Raw genomic sequence first — 26739 nt, forward strand, 5'->3', positions numbered from 1 at the left:
CTTGGGACACACAAACTCCTCCATCAATATGGTAGCGATCCACGGAGGGGAATTATTATACATACATATTTCATACAATGACTCATATAGAACATTCAATTTACAAAGTTTCAACATTAAACTTGTCAGTGGTAGCATTTCATTTTTGAAAACATCGTGTCATGTGAACTATAAGATGTTTTAGAAGCATATGAGGCAAAAGAGATAAGTTGATGGCATTTGAAAATGCATCATTGCCTTTCAAAGCGTGTCTTTAAGGACCGATCAGGTCCCATCACAGGTAACTTATGTCATTTATACCTGCGTCCATGCAGGCCTGAGTATCATTTGAGAAAAGTTGATATTGAAAAGCATAAGCAGTTCAGTTAATAAGATATCAGTGAAGTCTGTGGGGCTCTGTTGTGAAACAGATCAAGAGAAATGGTGTCAAAACCTGTGGTTAATTTAGAATGGCAAGTTCAAAAATAAATAAATCTTGAGCGACTATGTAAAGTGTAAACAACTGCAATGAGGTCACCATATTTTATTCTTAGTGAAACGAAAAACATACGAGATGTGTTAACTGAGAAAAATTAATTTTAAGCAAAAAGGGCCTTTTAAATATGATGGCAACATGTCTCAAAGTTGGCACAGAGTCGTGTTTGCCACTTTGTAGCATTCCCTCTTCTTTCAACAACAGTCTGTAAACATGTGATGGGAGCAGCTGCGAGATTTGTCTGATATTGGAATCTGGCTACTCATAATAGCTGCACAACACAGTATCCATGTTCTCAAAGCTGCTAGATCTCGTGCTTGTACAAATACCATCTATTTGAAACAAACAAAACCCCAACACCCCACCCCCATTTTTTTAAAATGAAAAATAAAGTTTTATAATTAGCAAAACATCACAACACTCCATTTACTTCATTTCAGAGATTTTTTTAATTTTCATTTATATTGCAACATCATCTTCCTCTGCTGCTTCTGTCTACTCAGGAGATGAGAATCTGCCAAAGAACAGGATGGACTTGGTCTCATTATATCTGATGAAGAAGAGGAAGGGGTGATCTGCTGTGAAGTGTGTGTCCGGTATAAAACTCTCCAGCTTGATCACAGCACCTGTGGCTGCAGCGGCCTCTGTGCCCTCCTCGTTCACCTCTGCAAAGACCTTGTGGGCCATCGTAGACAGGAAGAGCCCAGGTTCACCGTTCATGCCAGACAGGTCAGCCCTTCCTGCACAGAACACGTTCTTCATACCTAGTTTAGCCAGAGGATCATTCAGTTCGTAGTCTTCCTCCAGCTTGAACTTTGGCAGGTGAAGGACAACTTCTGAATCAACTTCCATGTTTTTCCTGTCGGTCCATTCATTCAGCCTCTCCTGTGTTAGCTCCTTCTCCAGCTGGAACACAGTTAATACATTTTGTCATATTTCTTTTGCTCATATTTAAATTCATTTTATCCATGAAATCAGAAGCAGTCTGTTAAATGATCAAATTTAAGTAAACAGAAGCGAAGCATTTGTGTAAATGACCTAATTTGGCTAGACATAATTTGGTAATGTTGACATGTATATTTATATAGGCCAATTTCCTTCGGTGTCAACCTTCAGGATCAATAAAGTTTTACTGAATTGAATTGTTTTGGAACTACTTTGGTTTTATTTTGAAACAGGAAACTAGCGCAAAACACAAGATGAAGGTTTGTTAATAACGTGGGTTTTACAATATGGCCTTACGAAGACAGATCATCATTTTGTCTGTATTAATTAATACCCGGCTGACAGTGGCACGAGTTTTGTTAATGTTACCTTTAATGTAATAGGTTATGTGCAATCAAGATGTTGTTTAGAGTTTTTGTAAGCTATTAAAGTAAGAGCAAAGCGGTTGAACTGAAGCAATGTCATAAGAGAATTTTAGTTTCTAGTGAAAGGACTTACCACCCTTTGATTATGTAGGATTGAGAGGTGAAAAATATGCATAAGATTGATGATATAAAGTGTAAATTTGAAGTTCATGTTATAGTTAGTGTACAGGAGAAATGAGTGTTTCCTTAATATTTTAATTTTATGGTATTAATATGTTGGGTTTTTGACAGAGTCTTTACCAAATGTTTCAGTGAACCACACCTCTAATAAAAATTCTGTGAAGCATCAGTATAAGAGACCATCATTCAATCAGGGATGGTACAAGAAGAGGTTTTCGTGGCTTTTCCTCACAGGAACTTGTTTCTAGGCTGTGTACCTTCAGCAGAGGGCCTGGGCCGTCTGAGGACTCCTTAGGCAGCAGAATGAACATGCTGAGCTCCTCACCCACATAGGGCAGCTCCAGGATCTGCAAATCATGGTCAGAAATGTAGTTGTAGGGAAGCTTCTTCTTCTGGTACATCATCTGGACTGGTACGGTCTCATTCTGACACACAGGAAATCCAGGCGACCAGATCACGTTATTATAAAGCTTCTGATGGTGTTTACCTTAAACATTTTACAGTTTCCTGTATTCAGACTTTTGATTCAGATTTTGTATCCTTCAGTTAAATTTCTACCTGTCTGATTTCAAAGGGCATCTCTTTGGTGTTTGCCTCATCAAATCTGTTCCTCCAGTTGCCCTTGAAGTAGACAGCATTGACCAGAACCAGTCTGGTATCTTTGTTGACTGTTCCTGGCTTCAGAAGGTCTTTTATCTTATCTGACAGGAAATACAGAAACAACAATATTTCATTACAATCCACAGGATGCTAAAATGATTCCCTGCTGTTCAGGCTGTGGAAGATGCACAGTCTCACTTTCTGTCTGCTGCTCCACCCAGCTGTTGATCGCTGCTCTGCACGCCTCTGGAGCTCCGATGAAGTCCACAGTTATCGGGTCTGCCAGGTAGTTCCTATGTGTGACGTCAATGAAATCCTGCAGAGAGCAGACATCTGTTTATTAATCCAGTCTTTGTAATGAAGAACTTTATGAAGAGAATCATTGATGTGGACACTCACTGGGAGGAAGTGGGCAATGTTTTCTCCATAAAGACGGTTGGCTAGTTTCAGGATGTAGGATGCAGACGGTGAGTTGATTTCAGCATTCAGTTTCTGGAAGTTTGCATGGACGCCTTCACCTGAGCTGAATGAGAGGGCCTGTGTGGCATTGAAGACAAAGACTGAAAGGATGTGACACTGAGCCTGAGTGACCCTAATGTAACAATTTATGGTCCAAAGGCAGAAACTGGACAACTTTATTCTTTCAGCATCAGGTTTAATAATAACCTTTAACATACTGTCAGTCTCACTGAACATCATGCTCTCACTCACTACACTGTTTGTAGGTTTTATGGACTGATGCCATTTATAAACACAAATTGCTGATGTCAGACTGGGAACATCAGTGTTTTGGCCACATAAACAAACCTTTTCAAACACATAACAAAACCCCAAAAGTTGAATTCTGTCCAATCATAAACCTACTGAAAAGAAAGTTTATAAGACAGCACTGGTCTTACAAGGTGTGATTTTTTTCTGAAAATATAAATATATATAAAAAGCAAAATAAAAAAACAAAAAAACAGAACAAAAAGCAGTCAGCCACATCTGACAAGACATTTAAAGTTTCACAGGCATGCTGGCTGATTAACTGATGGTGTGGTGCAGGGAACAAGTGACAGTGAGCTGACCTGAGTAATCTGAGCTGCAGTGTCTCCTTTGGCTCCCTCGTAGATCGTGGCCAGGGCTGCGCCGATGCTCAGAGGAGAGACAAAGATGTTTCCAGCAGGTTTGTCTGGCTCAGAGTGCGGAACAGCTCCAAGGCAAAGGCTGTGTTTGAGTTGCTGACGGCGGACATGGCTGATGGTGTTTTCCTGTAACATGCAAACAACCGTTTAAACTGCAACAACATTACATATCGGAAACACAACAGAAGACTTTATATTAAAGCAATGAGGGGGAAAAAACAAAACACAACACACTTCAGGAAGTAACACCAGCACTGCTGGGAGAATGTAGAAAATCACCCCAATCATCTGCCAGCTGTGCATTTATTTTAACAACCTGAGCTGTTTTCACAAAGCTGATTTCTGTGACCAAACTCAAAGATGAGAAGAGAACGATAAGTGAAACTCGTAGACACATAAAACGAGGATGAGCACAGGAATGAGGAAAGCGTGTAAATAAGGTTGGTGGAACGTAGCACTCTTAATTCTTACTCTCATGTATATATCTCATGTATATCTCATGCACATATCTTTCCACGTAGCACTTTTAATTCTTATCCCTACTTTTATTTTTTCCATGTCTATTTAAGTGTTATTTATGACACCATGTTTGCACTGAAGCACCGCAGCAATTTCCTAATGTTGTAAACCTGCTCAACATTTGGCAATAAACCCCATTCTGATTCTGATTCTGATTCTGATTCTGGAATAAAGAAATGCGGTCCTACGGAAGACGATCAGGGCTTTAAAAACAAGAAGAAAAAAGTGGGGACTTTAATCTCAGAATTCTGTAAGAAAACTCGTCCCCACTTCTTTCTGTTTCCAGTGGAATCCTCTTCTGGTGATGGCTTATTTTACAGAGAACAGCATGACTAGATCTCGTGTGTAAACCTGAACTCGATCGATCGCCTCTGACGGGAACGGCTGATGGGAATGTTTCAGAGAATGAAGTTCCTGTAGTGCAGCTCATTGGTTATTCATTTAGTTCCTACGAGACATGGAGCCTGTTCGAAATAGCACATTTTACAGTCTGGCTCCAATCTCGGACTGTAAGTTGAACTCACAGAACAAAGTGCCTCCTCTCCGATCTGATTATTAACCACACATATTACGGCTTCTCCAAACCAACGGCCGCGGAAGGCTAAACATGGGGATACTGACGACACGCAACAACAACGCAGGAAATGCACTTCTGAGCTACTGTTCTCTTTATTCAACCATTATACTATTCAAACCACACATCAGTAGGGGAGACCGGGGATAGTTGTAACGTGGGTCAGTTGTAACACTTCCAATTTCTCCAATCAGGGCTAAGTTTCAAATGATGTGACTCATCCTGTGCATGCCCAATTCAGTTCTGCTATCACATGTGAAAAATCAGCACATTTTGTCAAACACAGACAGTTTAACATGAAAAAAAGTAATTTGTATGCCAAAAAGTAAGTTTTTCTACTTTATTTCAATTTCTAATAGCATTATCTGCTTCACAGTTAAACTCATCAAACTTAAATTATGTTATTTGTATGTCTATGGGGATATATTCTGTGTAGGTCTTTAGAGCTAGTGTTTTAGCTGTTGGCTGTAATGTTAGCTAGTTCATGGCTATAGGAGTCTGGGTCAGTTGTAACAGCAACAGTCTGGGTTAGTTGTAACAATAATGCAGATGTTACAACTTACCACACTATTACTTTAACTTATATTGAACAAGTTGGGGCAACGACATCAGCAGAGAGAGGTTCACTGGTCGCTTTTGTATATGTGGTTAATGCCATTGGCAACACAATTCCTCCACTGTTTGTGTTCCCACACATACATTATGCAGACCACTGTGTCAGAGATGGACCAGTAGGAAGTATTGGTAGTGGAAATAAATCAGGATGGATGCAAGAAACAGATTTCATCATCTTTCTGAAGCACTTTGCAAACCACACCAAGGTAAGCCATGATAAAAAGTAAAATGGAATTGCGATGCTGGTGAACAACTACATTTTTTCAGCTTCATTGTTATGTTTAAAATTGGTGCAAGAGTTGTAGGTTATAATGCCCACTGAGCCAATGAGGCCAAACTCAAGGAAGACCAACCAAAATTAATGAAATATTCAGTTTCAGGAAATTCCATAATTTGTCTTTTTTGGGGGGGTTGGAATATGTTCAAAAGCTAGATTTCTGCATTCTGTCACACACACACGGCTCTAAGTGCATTCATGTGTTGAATAAACAAAGATTACATGTTAATATTTTGTCAGTACCCTTATTTCATTGTGTTAGATTTCACCCCAGGATATGTTACAACTAACCCAGACTATGGGGTTAATTGTAACATTTCACTCTTTGTGTTTGAGGCCATACCATGCAATGGGTAATTGTGCTGCAGAGAAAATAGCTGCACTATTTAATAGCCGACACATGTAAATACTTTGCATTACATTTTGAATCCACTACCTTAAACGAGCTCCAATTTACAGACAGAAATGTCAAAAATGTTACAACTATCCCCGGTCTCCCCTACATGGGACCCAATATAAAACAAATGCACAGACTCCACAAAGAAAGAAGACTGGCACTCTCGTTTCACACCAATTATTATGCCAAATTGCAATATCCACCCGCAGAATCAAACACACTGCACATTCAGTTGCGGTCAACAGAATGTTTTACCCCATGCTCACCTTACCTCTCTGCTCATCAAACAGCAGGTGCGCTGAACAGGTGAGTGCAACAACATTTATTGCCCAATACACACCCATGAGTCACGCCCCACGACCGTGCACCAATGCAGTGTGTGCATTTTAAACCAACCCTCTTAACCCCAAAAAGGAAAAACTCACATATTGCTTGTACAACATATGCACATACGTACATTCCTCTATAAAATACTCCTGTGTTCTGGCCGGAAATGTTTCCTCATTGCTAACTGGTGTTACTGTTTCTTCGTCTGTTACATCATCCAGGACCTGTATCTCATGATGCCCTCTTGTACCTCTGTTAGCCGGCTAACATCCTTCAAGGCTTTCCTGATTCTGGTATCCAGCTTTCTTCTTCTTCATGATGGGCATTCTTGATCTTCAGGGTGAGTTTGTTTTTCGAGCAATGAATATGTTAAATCTAAAAACAAAAAAACAAACACAAACAAAGAACATCACTAAAATAATTTTTTTCTTCATTGCTGATTGGAAGCATATTGAAGTGATGGTTATTCTTAAAACTTTCAACTTTAACTGTTAACAGATGAAAGTGTCATATATTAAAAATAACTAAAATCATTCAATAACTGTAAAACAGCCAAAAGTTCTCCTTTCCATGAAAGAACAGCGGCACACACAGCTGCATACAGTGTAGGAGTGATGGAGGTTTTAGAGTGTCAGCAGATGGCGATAGAGAGCTTGTGAGAGGGCCCGGCCTCTCTGTGGAATCTTTTTGGCCTCACAGTATTCTGTAGAAGTGAAACTTTTTGCAACCATAAGTAATGCTAACTGCTGCCCATTAAAAAGAATGCAGGTTTAAGGACATTGCAGTGCACTGGCTTTTCATTTCAGACCTCTGTATCCATGTCCATATTTTATCATGTCTTAGTTCCAGCAAATACTTTATTGCCAGTTTGAGGTAATTAATGTGAGTCCGTTTCTTTCAACGGCAAAAAACGACTTTACTTTTTTTTTTTTTTTTTTACATATTTGTGTCTCCCATGAGGAGTCAACTATTTAGTGCAGTGCCCACTGAAATTGATCATAAGACCAAAATCATAATTTCCATTTTGTTGAGATGCCCTGCTCTCTGTATCAAAATTCCTCTCCTGATATTGCTGCACCTTTACCTCTCTCAGTGCACATGGATCTATTATCATATACAAACTGATTACCAGTTCTGTCTCTCCTTCATCTGCAGCTGATTCTTCTCATGTCAAGGCTGTATGTATAAAGCTTCTATCAGAATGTTAAAGTGGTGTGCTGTATGTTGCTGTCTACAGCCTGAGGAACATAAAAATAACAGCGGCTCCTTGTTGCTCATTTGGAATGCATAGTCCTTCCTGCTTGACTCATTGGAAAGTTTTCCAGTGTATTATCTAGACTGCACTGAGGATAATTACGGGGGAATAAACACAGAGGCGTTTGCCATTTTCTGGACTTGAACGCAGTCTGAGAGAGAGAAACTTTATTGACAGCCACTGATATATACACATGTACATCACTTGCCAAACACAATGCATGTTATAGGCTGTTTCCATTTTCCTTTATATACTCTCTGCATTCATTCAAACATTGAGCCTGTGTGTTGGCAATGCTATATAATTATGTGTTTTAATTGAGAGCATATTTGTTTTAAATGAATGTCAACACTGTCATCCCTAAGATGTGATTTTTTAGAGAAAAAAAAAGTTTGGAAATTCTCAGAGTTGTGTATTCTTGTGAACTTGCTTTATGTGGCCTTGGTGTTTCAGGTATTTCCATGCTCGGTTTACCCAAAGCAAATGCAATGGTCAGTCACTCTTTTAGCACCAATTAGTGATCAACTTAAATATGACTGCAATATTTTTCTAGCAAACCCGCACTCAACACAAGTCAGCTCAATACTGGCATCAATAGGCCAGTATGTTAACGAGCTCGCATTTTCAGCCTGGTCATTCCACAAGCTTCCTTTCAACCCACTCAGGTTGTGGCAGCTTCACGTTAATATAGAAGCATTTAGTGAAATGACTGCATTGTCTTACTGAGAGACTTCAACTCTCATGTGGGAAACTACAGTGAGACTTCCAGGGGCATGATTGGGAGGAACCGTCAGGGGCCGGCAGTCTTCCGTGGCCTACCTGCCCGTTGTGTCCATGTGCGCTGTTTTTGTTTGTGTCGTCGAAGCGACCTCTCAACCCAGAAGTGTTCCGGTGCTGGAGGTAGCTGCACCTGAGCTTCAGTCAATGCTGGATCATTGAGTTAACCCTCATCAGTATGGCCGTGATTGATAGTGTTTAGAACCTCGTGTCACGATGGGGTACGCTGGTGTGTTTATGGAGCGGACCTAAAATCAGACGAACAGTAACAAAAAGGGAATGGCTGCAATCACAGCATTGTAAGATGGTGAAAGATGTACCCTTAGGCCCCCTCCTCGATTCAGAGATGGTATTTCCCTTTTCACCCAAATGGTCTCCTTGACTCCACGCTTAAACCAGCGTTCTTCCCTTTGCAGCCATTCCCCAACTGTCTGTGAATGGTACTCATGGCCATTGATCAGCGGTCCTTGATCAATGAGCTTTGATCAGTGGTTTTTGATCAATGTTCATGAGAATTTTCATACTAATGATCTAGAAACTGACCTCCCAGGCCATTGTTCATTCAGTGGTGCTAGTTTCAGTCATTATGCTAATGTACTGTTTATAAGATTGGGGAAACCTGCAGTCAGCTGAGACTGAGGAAGTCACTTGAAAGAGTGATGAAATGTTTCTCCCACTGAAAACGCTACGTTCAGATGAACAGAATCAATTTTTTGGGATTTACTTACCTGGATGATTGAGCGTGCATCAAGACGTTCTTTTGATTTGGTTTAATAATATGCTGCAGCAGAGAGAGCACTCCTGGTTAAACGCCAAAGGCAGCGCACAAGGCAGCGCCCGTCTGAAGATGGGTACTGCCTTGTGCGTGCCTTGTATGCAAAGTGACAAAACATACAGACAAAGACATTCCACAACACTTACACATTGCCACATCACATGGGCCTATACCTTTAGCTTATCCTCCCTGAGAGAGTTATGACCTTTTTTATTACTTAACCGTCACCTAAAGATTAACCTCCTGAAGCCTCCTCCTTCCATGAGTAAAGGAGAAGGAGTTCCACTATCTGTCTAATCCCCACAACGCCTGGATGTCTCTAACTTACTCACAATGACCTAACTGTGTTTGTGTAATAAAGCATAAAACACATATGTGATGCTATCATATATGTATATAACTACATGACACAAAAAGTGATATTACTATTACTAAAGTGAAATTGCAAAAACATTTGATCATAATAAAATAAAGAAATTTGTATCACACCCACCTCCTCAGTCATGGTGGTTATCATGATTGCCACTGAAATAGTTTATCAGCATTCGGGTTTTTAGGTTTTTCATTTCAAAATTATGTCAATGTGTGTTGTGCAATTTCAGATTTCTGCTGAGGGGGCTCAGGGACTTATTTGCTGGACCTAGATGCCCGAGGCTCTTTCATAACCACGACACTGCTTCAGCGACAGGCAGGATTCATATGTTTGCATCATCCTTGCACACTACTGTGTCACTGTTTCCTGATAGGGAGGTACATTTAGCATTGCTTTCATATCCTCCTGAGAACCAGCTTATTCATTTATTTCCTGTGCAATGGACATTTGTTTTTAGTCTGTCTTTTGACTCATTTGAGATATCTTACTATGTCCTGATCTACTAAATAGAAGCCACCCTGGGCTTCCCATTGATATCTGATGTGTTTGGGTGGGTGACAAAAAAAAGTTCAATGGAAAGATTCTTTTGTACTCGGTTCTGAGGATGATATATCCACATGAGTCATTGTATGGAAGTTCATTCAATCCACCATATTGAGCCTTTTATATTAAAATCCATTGTGTAATCTCTCCTGCTGATTTTCTGCAAAGTGTAACTTCATAAGTCTATACAGGTTTTGCTTTGTGTAGCCACATGTGGAGTTTCTGTGCATGTTAATGATTAAATGCTGCACATCTTTCTTTGCTCACTGTCCATTAAATGTTGTCTGCCTCACCTGCTTGGCTGTCTGAATCCCAAAGAATCCCAAAGATCCATGTATTCAGTCTTGGCTGTCACTGTCACTTGTTACTGTCATTACTGCAGTCCAATCATCTTCTTGCCTGCCTTCTCTGAACCATCGGCCTTTGTGCCGCATGGTTTAAATCTGTGCTCTCCATCATTTTCATGGATTGTATTTGCAGGGCTTCTCCTTCATCTACATAATCTGGACTGGACAGGTGACTAATGATGTCATGTATATCTGTAGTGTGTGCTACAGCCCTGCAGGCCTGAGCACCATTTGAGAAATGTTGATACTGAACAGCATAAGCAGTGGAGTTAATCAGATATCAGTAAAGTCTGTGATGCTCTGTGTTTGATGTATAACCCCAATTTTAAAAAAATGTTGACAGACTATGTAAAATGTAAAAAAAAAAAAAAAACAGTCTGCAATGATTTTCCCACATTTTATTCTCAGCAAAACACAGAAAACACATCAGATGTGTAAACTGAGAAAAACTGATAATTTTGAGTAACGAGCATCATGACTGTCTCAAAAAAGTTGGTACAGAGCGTTTGCCACTGTGTAGCATTCCCTCGTCTTTTAACAATTCTGTAAACATGTGAAAAAAGCAGCTGCTAGATGTTTTTTGTGATATTGTTACTGCTCATTTTTCATTGTGGCTGTAATACCTGCAGTATGCAGTTTAGCGTCATCATGGTGTAACATAAAAGGCCTTCTCTGACAAATATGCTGCTGTAATAACTGCTGCTTCTGTCTACTGAGGAGATGAGAATCGGCCAAAGAACAGGAGGGACTTGGTCTTATTGTGTCTGATGAAGAAGAGGAAGGGGTGATCTGCTGTGAAGTGTGTGTCCGGTATATAACAACAAGCGATGATCATAGCACCTGTGGCTGCAGCGGCCTCTGTGCCCTCCTCGTTCACCTCCACAAAGGCCTTGTGGGCCACCGTAGACAGGAAGAGCCTCCCTTCACCGTTCATGCCAGACAGGTCAGCCCTTCCTGCACAGAACACGTTCTTCATACCCAGTTTAGCCAGAGGATCATTCAGCTCGTAGTCTTCCTCCAGCTTGAACTTTGGCAGGTGAAGGACAACCTCTGAATGGGTGCTCATGTTTTTCCTGTCGGTCCATTCATTCAGCCTCTCCTGTGTTAGCTCCTTCTCCAGCTGGAATACAGTTAATACATTTTGTCATATTTCTTTTGCTTATATTTAAATTCATTTTATACACGAAATCAGAAGCGGTCTGTTAAATGATCAAATTTAAGTAAACTGAAGTGAAGCAGAAGAGTTTTTGTGTCTTTTCTTTACAGGAACTTGTTTCTAGGCTGTGTACCTTCAGCAGAGGGTCTGAGCCATCTGAGGACTGGAATTAGAATTGAAATTGTGTGTTCTCCTGCTCTCCTTCATCCTGACCCATGTCTGTGTACAGTCAGTGAACACTGGTAAAACATGGATTAGTATAAAGTACTGTGTGTATGTGTGTGCATGCCTGAATCTTTGTGTTTGTCAACTGTAGGTTTACTTGGTAGATTGTGGACTGGCCTATAGGTACGCACCTGACGGTCTGCCCAAGGAGTACAAGGAAGACCCCAAGAAATGTCACGATGGTACCATCGAGTTCACAAGCATCGACTGCCACAAAGGAGCATGTAGGTGCAAACGTACGCGAGTAGTCATGACGCCCAACATGGTGTACAAAACCAGAGTGGTAATCTGAAAGAGTCTGTAGGATCTGATGTTTTTAACCATGAACAGGAAAATCAATGTGAACAGATTTCAAACCATTTTAGTGAGGACAGTTTGGAACAGCTGGGCTGTTTCCTCCCCATTTAAACTGGGATTCAGTTGGGGGAAACGGCCACACACACCATAGAGTGTAGAGAAGAGTGTGACACGGCCCCACATTCACCCAGAGACTGAAACAGTACCCATGTTTGTTTTGCTGTACAGTCAGAGCACTTTAACACGGCAGTGTGCTGGACTGACTTACCTTTGGGGCCACAGTCGTAGTACTGAGTCTACTGTGTGTTCAGCCACAGCGTTGTTGCTCCAGCTAAAGTATGCCAAAGAACAAGACTGATACTGATTGATGTTCCTCATCTCATACAACATGGAAATAACCTGAATGCTATTATGTACATAAGTGTCTCATATTGCTAATGTTGCTACGTACGCCATGTTTGCTAACAGCCGCGTCCAGGCGCAGCGACCTGGAGATCCTGTCCTACTGCATAGTTCAGTGGCTGTGTGGTCGGCTGCCCTGGGAGGACAAGTTGCAGGACCCGCTGTACGTCAGAGACGCCAAGATCCGGTATGTGAAACTCAGTACCCAGCCTGGGTGCTCCACAGTCAGCTACACTTTGCCATTTATACAATTCTACAACAAGTTTTATTTTTTACAGTTTTTGTTTTGTGTTGTACAGTTCACACAGATTGATATGTATTAAAGAAAGTTGTGTAACGTTTTCGCCTCCAGGAGTCAAGAAAACATAACAGAGTTCATGGCCAAGTGTTTCTCCTCTCAAGACAAACCAGGTGAGACAGACTCACACCGGCGGCTCTGTGGCTACGATGGACCAGCGCTGAGCTGTTTCACACTGATGTGCCTCACCGTATTACTCATATACTGTAGACTTCTTTTACACTTGTCACATCATGAATACTAATGTTTTGATCTGGTTGTGAAAACCACAATGCCCTGTATAATCCCACAGTCTGAAACTGTGTGAGCCTCAAATCATATCAAGTTCATGATTAGTCGAACATTTTACCTTTCCATTATTTTAACAGTGTTTAAGGAGTTTAAGTTGCCTTGGAGTTGTGTTATCAGCTATGATCAGTACTGTTAGTGTTCTTTGATAAGGTTTGTGTGTTACAGCAGCATGATTAGTAAAGTGTGAATTGATTCATTTCGTCCGTTCCTGGCTGCTCTCATGTGTTTCTAACATGATGTAACTCCTGAATTTGAGCAGTGACCACCTGACCTCTCACTGGGATAGAAGTACAGGCCACAAGCTGCGGCAGTAAATGGCAACATTGTTGCCCGACTGTGCTAAAAGTTGCCTTTTAATGTTGGTGCTTTGACAGGAAGGCAGCGTGTCGGTTCAGACAGAGGAGACGTCGCACCTCCGTCCTTCTGCTGTGCTGAGCACGAGCAAACTGTTGTTTACTGCTCCATCTGTGTGCGTGTCTGTGTGTGTGTGTATTTGTGTGCCAAGTCTGAAGAAAGTCCCACCACACAACATTTAGCCTGACGTTGACATCTGAATGCAACACACTATGGTGACAACAGTGTGGGGGGAAAGCTTGTGTTTAAGTTACGTCTTTGTTTATGAAGTGTTTGATAAAAAGAACTAACATGGATGACCTGATGGTTTCAAACGAGCAAGGTGTGAGGGCTCTGATGAACGGGCTTCTCATTGTGTTGCAGATGAGATACAGCGGTTCATGGAGGAGGTGAAATCTCTGGGCTACACAGCCAAACCACCCTACGACAAGCTGCGCTCTATCCTGCAGGCTGGACTGAAGACCATCGGTGCTAAAGAGGACGGCGAGCTGGAGTTCACCTCTGCCAGTGGTGAACTCCATCCTGGCTTGCTCAAAGCTGCCGTTTTCTCTGACAGTTTCAATCAAAATTAGAAATGCTACTCTGAGATAACTAACAGTGCTGCCTGTTGTGCAGTTAGTTTCCAAAACACGTTATTCGTGGTTACATACAATTTTAGACTGATGTGGGCCAAAGCCTAGCATAGTCTGTAACGTTATTATGACGGACACATTTTATGAGTTAATTTGGCTTTATGTGACTTGCAGGTTTCTTTGAAAAATACTTATATCCAGGTTCTTCCTTTTTGCTGCCATCCTCCTCGCAGCGCAGGCTTTCCTCTGCTAAAACTAAACAGAGTTCCCTGAAAGGCACAGCCAATCACATTGGCCATATTTGTCACATGATATAGGACTCCAGTAGAGAACGTAATTTAACTCTTTCTGCACCGCTGGGTGAATGAGACGTTGACAGATCGTTTTTTTTCTTTCTATCGGGTTTGATTTTCTTTACTCGAATAGATCAAATTATTGGTGGGGACAATTCAATAATCGCTGAATATTGGTGGGAACATGTCCCTTCCGTCCATGCCAAATCTACGCCCTTGATCTAGACGCTGGGGGATACTGGGTAGAATGAACATGGTGAGCTGGTCACCCACATGGGGCAGCTCCAGGATCTTCATACCTTGGTCATGGATTGTAGTTGTAGGGCTTCTTCTTCTTCTGGTACATCATCTGGACTGAACAGGTTACTAATGATGTCATTAATATCTGTGATGTGTGCTATAGCTCTACAGGCCTCAGCATAATTTGAGAAATGTTGATACTGAAGAGCAGAAGCAGTTCAATTAATCAGATATCAGTAAAGTCTGTGACGCTCTGTGTTTAATGTACAACCCCAATTTCAAAAAATGTTGAGAGACTATGTAAAATGTATATAAAAACAGACTGCAATGATTTTCCATGTGTTATTCTCAGTCAAACACAGAAAATCATGTATCATGTCAGATGCACAAACTGAAAAAAATCGAATTTAAGCAAAAAAAACCTCTTTTTGAACATCATGACAACATGTCTCAAAAAGCTGCCAGTGATGAGAGAAGCTACTAGATTTTTATCCGATCTTGGATTCTAGCTGCTCACTTTTCATTGCTGTTGTAATAGCTACAGTTTAGTATACTGTAACAAACAAGGGCTTCACTGAAAAATGTGTTGCTCTAACCCCTATATATACCTTTCAGTATTGCTGGGGCCCTTCCAGAGCATACTGCCAGTTCATAGATGCACCATCATACCATCAGAGCTGCAGACTCTTGATAATAAGTTGGAGTTTCCTCTTTAGTCTGGAGGACACAGTATCTATGTTCTCTAAAGCTGGTGGAACTTGTGATTTTATACAAGTACCATCTATTTTGTAAAAGAACATTTTGTTTTTAATAAAAGAGACACGTGTGTGTCTGATTAAGTAATAAAATGTTCCAGAGAAAAATACAGTTTTATAAATAGCAAAACATCACAACACAAAACTCCATTTACTTTATTTCATAGATGTATTTATTTGAATTGCAACATCATCTTCCTCTGCTGCTTCTGTCTACTGAGGAGATGAGAATCTGCCAAAGAACAGGATGGACTTGGTCTCGTTGTGTCTGATGAAGAAGAGGAAGGGGTGATCTGCTGTGAAGTATTGGGTCCATCCACCACAACGAATCATGTACACAACACCTGTGGCTGCAGCAGCCTCTGTGCCCTCCTCGTTCACCTCCACAAAGGCCTTGTGGGCCACCGTAGACAGGAAGAGCCCCCCTTCACCGTTCATGCCAGACAGGTCAGCCCTTCCTGCACAGAACACGTCCTTCATACCCAGTTTAGTCAGAGGTTCATTCAGCTCGTAGTCTTCCTCCAGCTTGAACTTTGGCAGGTGAAGGACAACCTCTGAACGGGTGCTCATGTTTTTCCCTGTCGGTCCATTCATTCAGCCTCTCCTGTGTTAGCTCCTTCTCCAGCTGGAATACAGTTAATACATTTTGTCATATTTCTTTTGCTCATATTTAAATTAATTTTATACATGAAATCAGAAGCAGTCTGTTAAATGATCAAATTTAAGTAAACTGAAGTGAAGCAGAAGAGTTTTTGTGTCTTTTCTTTACAGGAACTTGTTTCTAGGCTGTGTACCTTCAGCAGAGGGTCTGAGCCGTCTGAGGACTCCTTAGGCAGCAGAATGAACATGCTGAGCTCCTCACCCACATAGGGCAGCTCCAGGATCTGCAAATCATGGTCAGCAATGTAGTTGTAGGGAAGCTTCTTCTCCTGGTACATCATCTGGACTGGTACGGTCTCATTCTGACACACAGGAAATCCAGGCGACCAGATCATGTTACCATAAAGCTTCTGATGGTGTTTACCTTAAACATTTTACAGTTTCCTGTATTCAGACTTTATGTCCAGATTTTGTAACCTTCAGTTAAATTTCTACCTGTTTGATTTTAAAGGGCATCTCTTTGGTGTTTGCCTCTTTAAAAGGATTCTTCCAGTTGCCCTTGAAGTAGACAGCATTGACCAGAACCAGTCTAGTATCTGTTTCGACTGTTTCTGGCTTCAGAAGGTCTTTTATCTTATCTGAAAGGAAATACAGAAACACAACAATATTTCATTATAATCCACAGAGGATGCTAAAATGATTCCCTGCTGTTCAGGCTGTGGAAGATGCACATTCTCACTTTCTGTCTGCTGCTCGACCCAGCTGTTGATCTCTGCTCTGCACGCCTCTGGAGCTCCGATGAAGTCCACAGTCTTCAGGTCTGCCTGGTAGTACTTCTGTGTGGCGTCAAGGAAGTCCTGCAGAGAGCAGACATCTGTTTATTAATCCAGTCTTTGTAATGAAGAACTTTATGAAGAGAATCATTGATGTGGACACTCACTTGGAGGAAGTGGGCAGTGTTTTCTCCATAAAGACGGTTGGCTAGTTTCAGGATGTAGGATGCAGACGGTGAGTTGATGTCAGCGTTCAGTTTCTGGAAGTCTGCATGGACGCCTTCACCTGAGCTGAATGAGAGGGCCTGTGTGGCATTGAAGACAAAGACTGAAAGGATGTGACACTGAGCCTGTCTGCCATTTCAGCATCATGTTTAATAATAACCATTAACTGACTGTCAGCATCATGCTCTCAGTAACTATACTGTTTGTGGGTTTTATGGACTTTCATGCCATTTATATAACACACTCCATCCTCATATGGTAGACACAAATTTCTGACGTCCCACTGGAAACATCTTGGGGTTCAGTGTTTTGGATACAAGAAAATTAAGCTTTTCAAAGATGTTAAATGAAACCCCAAAATTTATTTATTTATAAATCTACCGAGGACAAGAATTATTAGTTTATTAGTTAGTTTACTATTCAGCCAGCCAGCACTCTTGTAGCAAAAAAGTTCATATATATATATATAAACACAAATCAAAACAACAAAATAAAATTATTTCTTCTGTATAGAAAAACACAGACAGCCACATCTGACTGCTTTTAAACTGTAACGAGGGCTTGAAGTTGCACAATCATGCTCGCCGATCAACTGACAGCTGGTGCAGGGAACAAGTGACAGTGAGCTGACCTGAGCCATCTGAGCTGCAGTGTCTCCTTTAGCTCCCAGGTAGACCATGGCCAGGGCTGAGCTGATGCTCAGAGGAGAGACAAAGATGTTCCCGACAGAGTTTGCCTGGCTCAGAGTGCGGAACAGCTCCAAGGCAAAGACTGTGTTTGAGTTGCTGACGGCGGACATGGCTGATGGTGTTTTCCTGCAAACAACCGTTTAAACTGCTAAAACATTACATACCGGAAACACAACAGAAGACTTTATATTAAAGCATCGAGAAAAAGTGATTTTTTTAGGATCGCGCACACAAACAGACGCCACTGCCGGAGCTGCCCCACCCACTGAAGCTAAGACTCCGCACACAGTGTAGCCCGTTTGTCAGCAGTGACTGCTCACTTATACGAGACTCCAAGCTACTTCTGTTCAGAAGTGATCGCCACATCGGGTAGCTTCGCTTGTTCGACTTGATAGATTTTTTTTTAAGTATTATTTTTAAATTTTAGCTTTTTATTATTATTATTATTATTATTATTTTGTAAATTTCATTTCTGACGCAAATCCAAGGGAATATGTCTTACCTCGAGCCGGGGATCTTTCGCTATGATAGGCGGATGCGTACACTGTGGAGACACTGCAACCTAAACGAGACTGATGCTGCTTATTGATCTGTGAGTCTATGATCGATCTATGAGTGCACTTAAAACAGAAACTTTCCGGAAGTAACATCGCTACTGCGGGAAGAATAAAGAAAATCAAGCTTTGCATTTATTTTAACAACCGGAGCTGTTTTCACATTGGCTGTCATTAAATAATAAAACCTTAGCAAAAATTAATTTGTACATTAGGATAAAACAGTGTGATCATCAAACATTTTAGTGCAAAAAATAACAAACCCATTGGACTCACAATACCTCCATGCTTATTTACCGTCTGTCTCTTTCAGTTACTTACACAACGAGCCTGTTTACATTTTCAAAGCTCAAGACAGCGCTCTTTTTTGTTACTATGTGACCTGCAAGTGAGAAAAGTCTCTCACATTAGACAGAAATGGCAGGACTAATGAGATACTTGCGGGCCAGGACAGACAGCTGTGGGTGTGTCCCTGCTCGACAGGACCACCACTGCAGCCGGCAGTCTGTCTCACTGTTGGTGGATTCTGCTCTGTACAAACTCAGGGCCCTGTTACACAGGGCTTCCTGATCAGAATCAGAATCTGAAGACAATGAAGAGAGGAGGAGGCTCTTTGTCTTTGCTGGCTCCTTTGTGGTGGCATTTTTATACTGTTCCTGCAGCAGGGCCTCTAGGCTGCTCCAAACCTCTTCTCGCTTTCCCCTTGCAAGACACTTTAAATCCTTAAAGCGTGGGTCAAGCACAGTAGCTATCTTGAGCCGCTGACGGTTGAGTGTAGCTACATGTTGGGATAGGTCCTTCGTAAAGGCAGTCTTAAACTTTAGTCATCATTGGAGACCTCCATGGTGTGATGCAGGTGGCAGAAAGCAGGTAAAACCACTGAACATGAGACATGTCTCTCACCTCCAAAAGCTCGGTCACAAACCCGTAGTAGACAGTTCAAGAAAGCAGTTATTATTCTACACAATAACTGTCAACTACAGATGTTTTGAAGAAACAGTAACAATAAGTTAAAAATTGTTTTATTTACCTGCATGGCTCAAGAACATTCAGCAGCTTTTGGAGTTTTCCCAGCTCTGATCGAGTTAAAATGACTAGCTTGTGCTTTTGTTTGTCTAAAGCAGCAAAAACAGCCTCTTGATTCTTTAGTGGATGAGAAGCCATATCCAGTGTTGAATTCCACTGTGTGGAAACATCCTATATGGGTGGCTAATTCTGTTGCCCCAGTCTTGTTTACTCCTGGTGTAGTTGCTGTTGTAGACAGCAACTACATCACGGGGAATGACCAACATCCTGAGGATGAACGTTGTTCGCAAACTGAAAATAACTGATGATGAGGGTCGAATAACAAGTGGTTTCATCCTCAGAGTTAGTGATGCACAGGGGAGGAAATGGGTTTTCCCAAAAATACACAGAAGTGTATTTTCAGTTGTGTTAATGATTGTGGGTCAGAAGCATTCTCCTGCTCATCCTGGAATGATTGTTTCTGCTCAGGTAGAGCTTTTAAAATGAGCTGCTGAAACTGTGTGTGTAATCTGACACTGCTTTACGGAAAAGCCAACGTCATCAGCAGATTTCCTGCACCTGTGCTTCCGATCGAAAATCCTTTGTTTGCCTGAAAATACCAACAATGAAGTAATTTGTTTACACAGTCCAGTAAGATTTGTCGCAATGACACTGGATAGACTGTAAAATAGTCATTTACTATGACTCTTTTTCTTGTTAGAAATCCCACGCTGCCTCTTCTTTTATAGCAGCACGTCTCCCCGTTCGCTCTAGTTTATTAAGATCTATGTGGAGGAAGTGAAACTTTGTTTCTGGTCAGACTCACCTCTGTGCTCTCTGGTGCTCAGCCTGGCTACATTCTCCTCTAAAAATGACAAATGTTTATGTTCTGAAACTGAACGTAATGAATCAAGTTACTGCTAATAAAATCCTTCTAATGTGCTCACATGTGAATTGATTCATTTCGTCCGTTCCTGGCTGCTCTCATGTGTTTCTAACATGATGTAACTCCTGAATTTGAGCAGTGACCACCTGACCTCTCACTGGGATAGAAGTACAGGCCACAAGCTGCGGCAGTAAATGGCAACATTGTTGCCCGACTGTGCTAAAAGTTGCCTTTTAATGTTGGTGCTTTGACAGGAAGGCAGCGTGTCGGTTCAGACAGAGGAGACGTCGCACCTCCGTCCTTCTGCTGTGCTGAGCACGAGCAAACTGTTGTTTACTGCTCCATCTGTGTGCGTGTCTGTGTGTGTGTGTATTTGTGTGCCAAGTCTGAAGAAAGTCCCACCACACAACATTTAGCCTGACGTTGACATCTGAATGCAACACACTATGGTGACAACAGTGTGGGGGGAAAGCTTGTGTTTAAGTTACGTCTTTGTTTATGAAGTGTTTGATAAAAAGAACTAACATGGATGACCTGATGGTTTCAAACGAGCAAGGTGTGAGGGCTCTGATGAACGGGCTTCTCATTGTGTTGCAGATGAGATACAGCGGTTCATGGAGGAGGTGAAATCTCTGGGCTACACAGCCAAACCACCCTACGACAAGCTGCGCTCTATCCTGCAGGCTGGACTGAAGACCATCGGTGCTAAAGAGGACGGCGAGCTGGAGTTCACCTCTGCCAGTGGAGCAGCGGTGCCTCCCACCAAGGTCAGCGCTCTTACTTGTTTCAAGACTGGGAAGAGTGAATCTACAATAGGTCTGCTGCCCTCAGGTGAATGTATGGCTATTCACCCTATGCAGCGAGCTTAACATAAGAGGAGATGGTTCCAGGAACGACAGGCAGTGTTGGGGAGTAACGGAATACATGTACCGCCGTTACGTATTTAAAATACAAAATATAAGTAACTGTATTCCGTTACAGTTACCGTTTAAAAAGGTGGTATTCAGAATACAGTTACTTTGTTGAAATAAATGGATTACACTGCAGTACTTTCCTGTTTCATTTTGTCGCGGGTCAGGACTGTTTGGGTTTTGTTTGACAGCTACGTTCTGTTGTTCCAGGGGGCAGCGTTACGGTTGCCATGGTTACAGGTCGACGCTCTCTCTCTCTGCGACTGTGTGTTTCCTGGGTGAGAGAGCGCCTTTTCGTTGTTGTTGTTGTTGTGCTAAGCTAACAGGCAGAATGCTACAAGCATAGCTCTAAAGAATGTAGCATCATGGGCAGTGTAGTCCGTGCTGCAGGGAGAATGGACTATTTTTGTTATTGACCAAATACTTATTTTCCACCCTGATTTACGAATTAATTCTTTACAAATCCTACCATGTGGATTCATGGATTTTTTTTTTTCCACATTCTGTCTCTCACAGTTGAAGTGTACCTCTGGTGCAAATTACTGACCTCTGTCATCATTTTAAGTGGGGGAACTTGCACAATCGGTGGCTGACTAAATACTTTTTTGCCCCACTGTATATTACACATTTGATGTCCACTCCAGGGACTGCTCACAGTCCCCTCTGCCACCACCTCGGGTTCGCCTGTCTTTTCAGATTGCTGTTAATCTAATTATCTTTTAAAAATTAACGAGTCAAATTTTGCAAATGTAGCGGAGTAAAAGTACCGTTTCTTCTTCACAAATGTACTCAAGTAAAAGTAAAAAGTATCATGCTGTAGGAATGTTTAGCTTATTTTAGAGTTTAGAAATATGTTATTGTAGAATATAGAACTATTGTAGAGATACTGTGTGTAGAGCAATAAAGGCCTCACTCTTTTAAGGCCTCACTCTTTTGTGAAGTTAGGAGTAGACTTTAGAAGGCTTCTCCCCCACTGAGTGGAAATTCCCCAGAGGATGTCTTAAGGTGAGGGTGTTAACATTTGTAACTGTGGGGGGAGTTTTATGACCTCTAGGGAGTCATCTACACCCACAGTGTTTTAACTGTCACGCACACACATCCACAAGCACACTCACTCACGAGCACTCACATAGACACGTGGGAACGTGCACATGTAGGCATTCACGTGCTCATGCACATACACACAGACAGAGTTTGCAGCACACCGTAGAGGGGGTTTTATGATGGGGTCACTTCTATAAAGCTGGCTGTAACAAACAAAGGAGTGAAGATTTTTGCAGAGGGACATCGGCCTCATCTTCCCTTCTAGAAGTGCATGCTTAAATGAAGATGAATGTAGATGAATAAAGATTTTGTGAAAATGACTACTGAGTCCGGTGCCATCTCTGGATGCTCGAGGAATAAAAAGAACCGGGGTAAAACTGAATTCTCAACAGTTTTGGTGCCGAGACCCGGGATTCGCTCGAGGCCCAGAGATGAATTGGCAGAGCTGAGATCGTGAAACGAGGCGAACAGAGAGCCAGCTCACATGATTAAAAGGTAAGCACGACCTGTTTATTTTCGAACCGTGCATATTGTTTAAAGCCTAAATTATCTGTTCGCTAAGTTGAGCGTATCCCAGTGTAAATTCACTCAGTAGAAAAAGGCGGCTAGTGTCCGTCTCAGTGCGACTAAAGCAAGAGACTTTTGCTAAGAACTTCAGGTTGATGTTTAGCGTACTGTGAGCGACTAAAGCAAGAGACTTTTGATAAGAACTACAGGTTGATGTTTAGCGCCCCGTAAGGATATCTCGGTGCGTTAAAGCAGGAGACGTTTGTTACGGATTAATAGAATCGGTGTTTCATCCGTCTTAGTTATTAGGAAAAAAAGTGGCGGTGTTTGATCCGTCCCCGTGCGTTACAGCAGGAAACGTGTGTTATCATTAGTTGGAAAGCGGGGCTGAGAGGCCTCGTCGCCAGCTACGGGCTGCGCGTGTCACGGGTTTGGTTACCCCACCTAGTCTCGGACGCGGGGCTAGGACCTGAAGGCAGGAGATCCAGGGTGGTGACCTGGGGATTCGTGGCTCCTTAAATAACTAAAGCTAGGTGTTGGATCCTAGTCGTGGTTGATAACGTGCATGAGAGTGGGGGGCAAGTTGCTTTGTTAGTGGGAGTACGACTGCTTGGCTCAGCCCACTGACTGCAGTGTGTGTAGATTGTGTAGTGTGTGTGAAAGCGCAGTTAGAGTCTGTGTCTCGTCTGAAGTACGGGAGTCGATTAAAGTAACAAAAAGAATTCGTGTCTAAAAGTGTGTGTTTGTGGTGTGCAGAAATCGCGGCAGGAGGCCGTGTCGCGAATTGTTGCCAACTGTGAAGTCAATTGGGGGGTTTAATTTGGTTTTATATTTTTTAGGGGAAGAGAAACTGCGGTATCAAGTCCGTGGCGCATGTTTGAACAATTCGTGAGGCGCACAAGCGGACGGTACCCTGCTCTGTGTGCTGATCAGGGCGTTGTCCTGAATCAGCAGAAGTGTCTCGCAGAAAGTTTGAATGGGACTGCGAGAAGCATGAAGTGTGTGTGAGCCAGCCTCGAGGGGGCGGGTTCACAGGTGGGACGAACGAAGAGTAAAGTGTGAGTGTGTGTGAGAGAGAAAGAAAAGGTGGGGGCAAGTGAGCAGCCTGTGAGTGTGTGTGTGAATTCCTTGATGACAAAGAGGGAGACAAAGTAGATTAGTTGATTTTCTGTGAAATAATAAGAGTTAAGAAATCGTAGTGATCAAAGAGGAGAAAATGAACTAAAGTAAATAAAGCAAATTAAAGAGTGGATCAGTGTTAAACTAATGATAAATAAATTGATAAAATTAATAGTGACATTTAAAGGTGATCAAGTACTCAAGGATGAATGGAGAATTTGATTGCTGACTGTATGAGAGCTGTTGGGTTGAAAGGAAATGAGGTTGAAGGAGTGAGTTAACAGGTTAATGTGTGGTTAATGTGGGGTAAAAAAAAAAAGGATAGAGAAAAGAAAATGATGAAAACAAAGAAAATAAAAGTGTGGAAGTGTGAGTGGGAAATTGTCTCCAACTGGGGGAAGCAGTGACGCTACAGGTCACCTTCTTCCCCTGCTGGACACAAAAAGAAAACATAATTAGGAGTGTGGTGGATGAAAATAATTAACAACAACATCAAGAAGATTTTTGTGTTTGCAGTTAAGAATAAATAAAAAATTATTTTTGGGGTTTAAAGTCAGTAGAGTTCAAAACAAAATAAGCAGAGATGTGTTGCTTTAGGAGTAACGAAAACATATGCAGTCACAGTGAATAATGAAATTCTCTCAGTCTGTCGTTTACAGGTGGGGAACGGACCTGGATCAATTCTCCACGGGCAGCAGTCGGAAGAAAATTATAGGTTGAAATCATTAGAAAAAATAGAAACACCCAGCCAGAATTTTTTGGCTGAATTGTTTTGCAGCTTCCCGTCCTCATCCCGAACAAGCAAGCTCCAAGGAAAGCTGAATCTCTCCCTGAAGACACCGAGTGCAGTTTCAGAAGCATGAGCATGTACATAAAAAGTAGACAGGAGTCCAAGAGACAATCTGAGCAGAAAGGTCCAGCAGCGCTGTGGGCAAACGGCATCAGAAAGAGAAGAACCACCATCTAGATTGGATGGATGGAGATGCGTTTCCAGCAAGCTGCAACCTCATTGTGTGTGAAGGAGTTTTGAGAAGACTGTCTGAGTTTGACATTTGCCATGTTTGGAGCGAGATGGCAATGAAAGAGACAGTGGGACAAAGAGAGACACGGGACAAAGCTGAAGAAAACTGACTGCCATTGGACTGAAAAGTGGGAGAGAAAGGAGCAGAAGAGGACTGAGGCGGCTGTTTTAGTGTGGGCAATCAAATTGGGGTTAAGGAATCCAGGGAGACAAGCGACTGCCTGGAAGTGGAGGATTGACACAGTGTCCAGACCACCACAAAAGGGGGAAGAGGACAAGCACTGAGGTATGCAAGTGTACTGTTAGAACAATGGAAAGTGACACCACACATGCACATGATATGCACCAGACATAACACAAAATCATACACAAAGTGTTACACATTAAAAGAGGGTATTTGTAGAAGGGGTTAACAACACACAGTATGGTTGCCGATGGTAACCTGCAAGCATTTGGGGTTTAGCTGTGCCTGACTATGACAGAGTTTTTTATTTAGATGTTTCTGAAACAAACTTTGGAGTGAACGGAGTTTTGTTTCAGAAAAAAGGGGGAAGGTACATGAAAGGATACATAAAAACAGAAAATGTATTAACCCGACTAACACACACACACACACACACACACACACACACACACGTAATGAAGATCAAACACAATTTTAAGTAGGCAATACTGGTACCGTCATCCTGTCGGGTTTATTGAGTGGGTTGAGAACTGATACATAGACGACTGAATGAGTATTATTTTGGGGAACATGAGAGCAGGGGTGAACAGAATCTTGCAGCCAGAGTTTAAATGAGTGAAACTGGCAGATTTTTGTTTTGTTTTGTTTTTGTTTCTGAAGTATGGGTGTTTTCTCACCTATAAGAGAAAGAACATTTTGTGACAAGTCCTAAGACCGGGCTTCTGTATTTTTATTTTCTTTTGTTTTTCAGTTTATTTGTCATTTTTCATTTTATTTTTATTTTTTGAACAGTGCACTGATTTTTGTTTGTGAATTTCTTTTCTTTAAGCAGATCTGCACGTCGGGAATTAAAAGTGCTACACGTCGTCAAGAAAACCGTTGCGGGTGGGTTTCTCCACATTAAAATGGGCTCTGGAGAAAGCCACTTATTGGGACAAGTCCCTGTCCAAAAAGGATTCAGCGATGTAATCCAAGCTAAAGTTCTTCGTTTTCTTTTTGAAATGACGTCATTTTGCTGAGAGTGGAAACTAAATGCGACGATGGGTTCCACTATCAGCAAAGAAAAAAAAAAAGAATGGATGAATGAATGAATGAATGAATGGAAATAAAACAAACTGACTGACTGGTAAAAGCTGACAAGACTGACTGACTTAACACCATTGCGTGAAGTCAACCCCCACCTGACAAAGGTGTGGATGTATCTCTGTGTGTGTCTCTGTTACAGGAGCAGAAAGATGATAGCAACATCTGAGGTTGCGTGATGGTTTAACCTTTTAAATGCCATTTTATGTTTGTGAATCTATCAGTGTGTTATTCATGGGCTTGTGGTACTCACAGAAGTTACTGTGAGAAAGTGTGTACACACCTGCGCAGCGCTAACATTTGCATTTTTTCTACAGCATTGCAGTTTTTTATGTGATTTGATGATGTGGCTTTTAGCAGAACAACTGGTGGATGTTTGTTTCTTTATTACAGGTTTTGTTTTCTTTAAGAGTGCATGTAGCATTCAGCAGAAGTGGACAAGTGACATGAGAAAAACAAATAAGAGAATTACAGTACTTATGGAATAGTTTATTATGGGCTCATTTGCTGGCCACTTTTGAATCCATAATAAAATGGGTGGAGTGACATTGTTTAAGGGAAGTCACAGATTAAATTGTGGAATAAATTGGGATGATTCATGATTTGGGACAAATTATGGTAATAATAGTGATTTAATGATTGGAGAAAACCTGCACATGATACTTGTCTGTTATGCTGAATACTTTATCACTTTCATGATCTCTAGTTGGTTGCAAATGTGAAGTTGGACTTAGATTGTTTTAGGGAGACTGTGCAACATTCTTATGCATGTCTCATTGGGGAG

General features: G+C 41.7%; 1 protein-coding gene, 1 long non-coding RNA gene and 1 pseudogene across 5 annotated transcripts; 1 reads left to right on the top strand and 2 right to left on the bottom strand.

Moving 5' to 3' along the window:
• Positions 1–900: 900 nt before the first annotated feature.
• On the bottom strand, positions 901–3817 carry LOC120742908 (annotated as a pseudogene).
• Positions 3818–6524: 2707 nt separating this feature from the next.
• On the top strand, positions 6525–11128 carry LOC120742911. Its single transcript, XR_005697989.1, has 2 exons — positions 6525–6741; positions 9811–11128. It is a non-coding gene; the product is annotated as an uncharacterized LOC120742911 (long non-coding RNA).
• Positions 10855–19374, bottom strand: LOC120742906 (leukocyte elastase inhibitor-like). 4 transcript variants are annotated; one of them, XM_040046418.1, is made up of 7 exons: positions 19226–19374; positions 17584–17767; positions 16895–17032; positions 16694–16811; positions 16450–16592; positions 16149–16316; positions 10855–11591 (listed from the first exon to the last, which is right to left on the bottom strand). In XM_040046418.1, the coding sequence occupies exons 1-7, from the start codon at positions 19357–19359 to the stop codon at positions 11181–11183; spliced, it is 1296 nt and encodes a 431-aa protein (XP_039902352.1). In that variant the 5' UTR covers positions 19360–19374; the 3' UTR covers positions 10855–11180. The 4 variants fall into 4 exon arrangements, with proteins under 4 accessions (XP_039902352.1, XP_039902354.1, XP_039902353.1 ...); XM_040046420.1 differs by lacking the exon at positions 19226–19374 and adding an exon at positions 18144–18227; XM_040046419.1 differs by lacking the exon at positions 19226–19374 and adding an exon at positions 18144–18227 and having other exon boundaries at positions 17584–17786.
• Positions 19375–26739: the final 7365 nt, after the last annotated feature.

Source organism: Simochromis diagramma, unplaced genomic scaffold, assembly GCF_900408965.1.
Source record: "Simochromis diagramma unplaced genomic scaffold, fSimDia1.1 OVJJ01000553.1, whole genome shotgun sequence".
Taxonomy (NCBI): Eukaryota; Metazoa; Chordata; class Actinopteri; order Cichliformes; family Cichlidae; genus Simochromis; species Simochromis diagramma.

Bases quoted from the DNA above. Each gene is read 5' to 3' on its own strand.
- LOC120742906 (XM_040046418.1), bottom strand. From the start codon at position 19,359: ATGGCTTCTCATCCACTAAAGAATCAAGAGGCTGTTTTTGCTGCTTTA. The intron at 17,033-17,583 runs GTCAGCTCACTG...AATGCCACACAG, and splicing joins CTGCAGCTCAGATGGCTCAG to GCCCTCTCATTCAGCTCAGG. The intron at 16,812-16,894 runs GTGAGTGTCCAC...TGCTCTCTGCAG, and splicing joins ACACTGCCCACTTCCTCCAA to GACTTCCTTGACGCCACACA.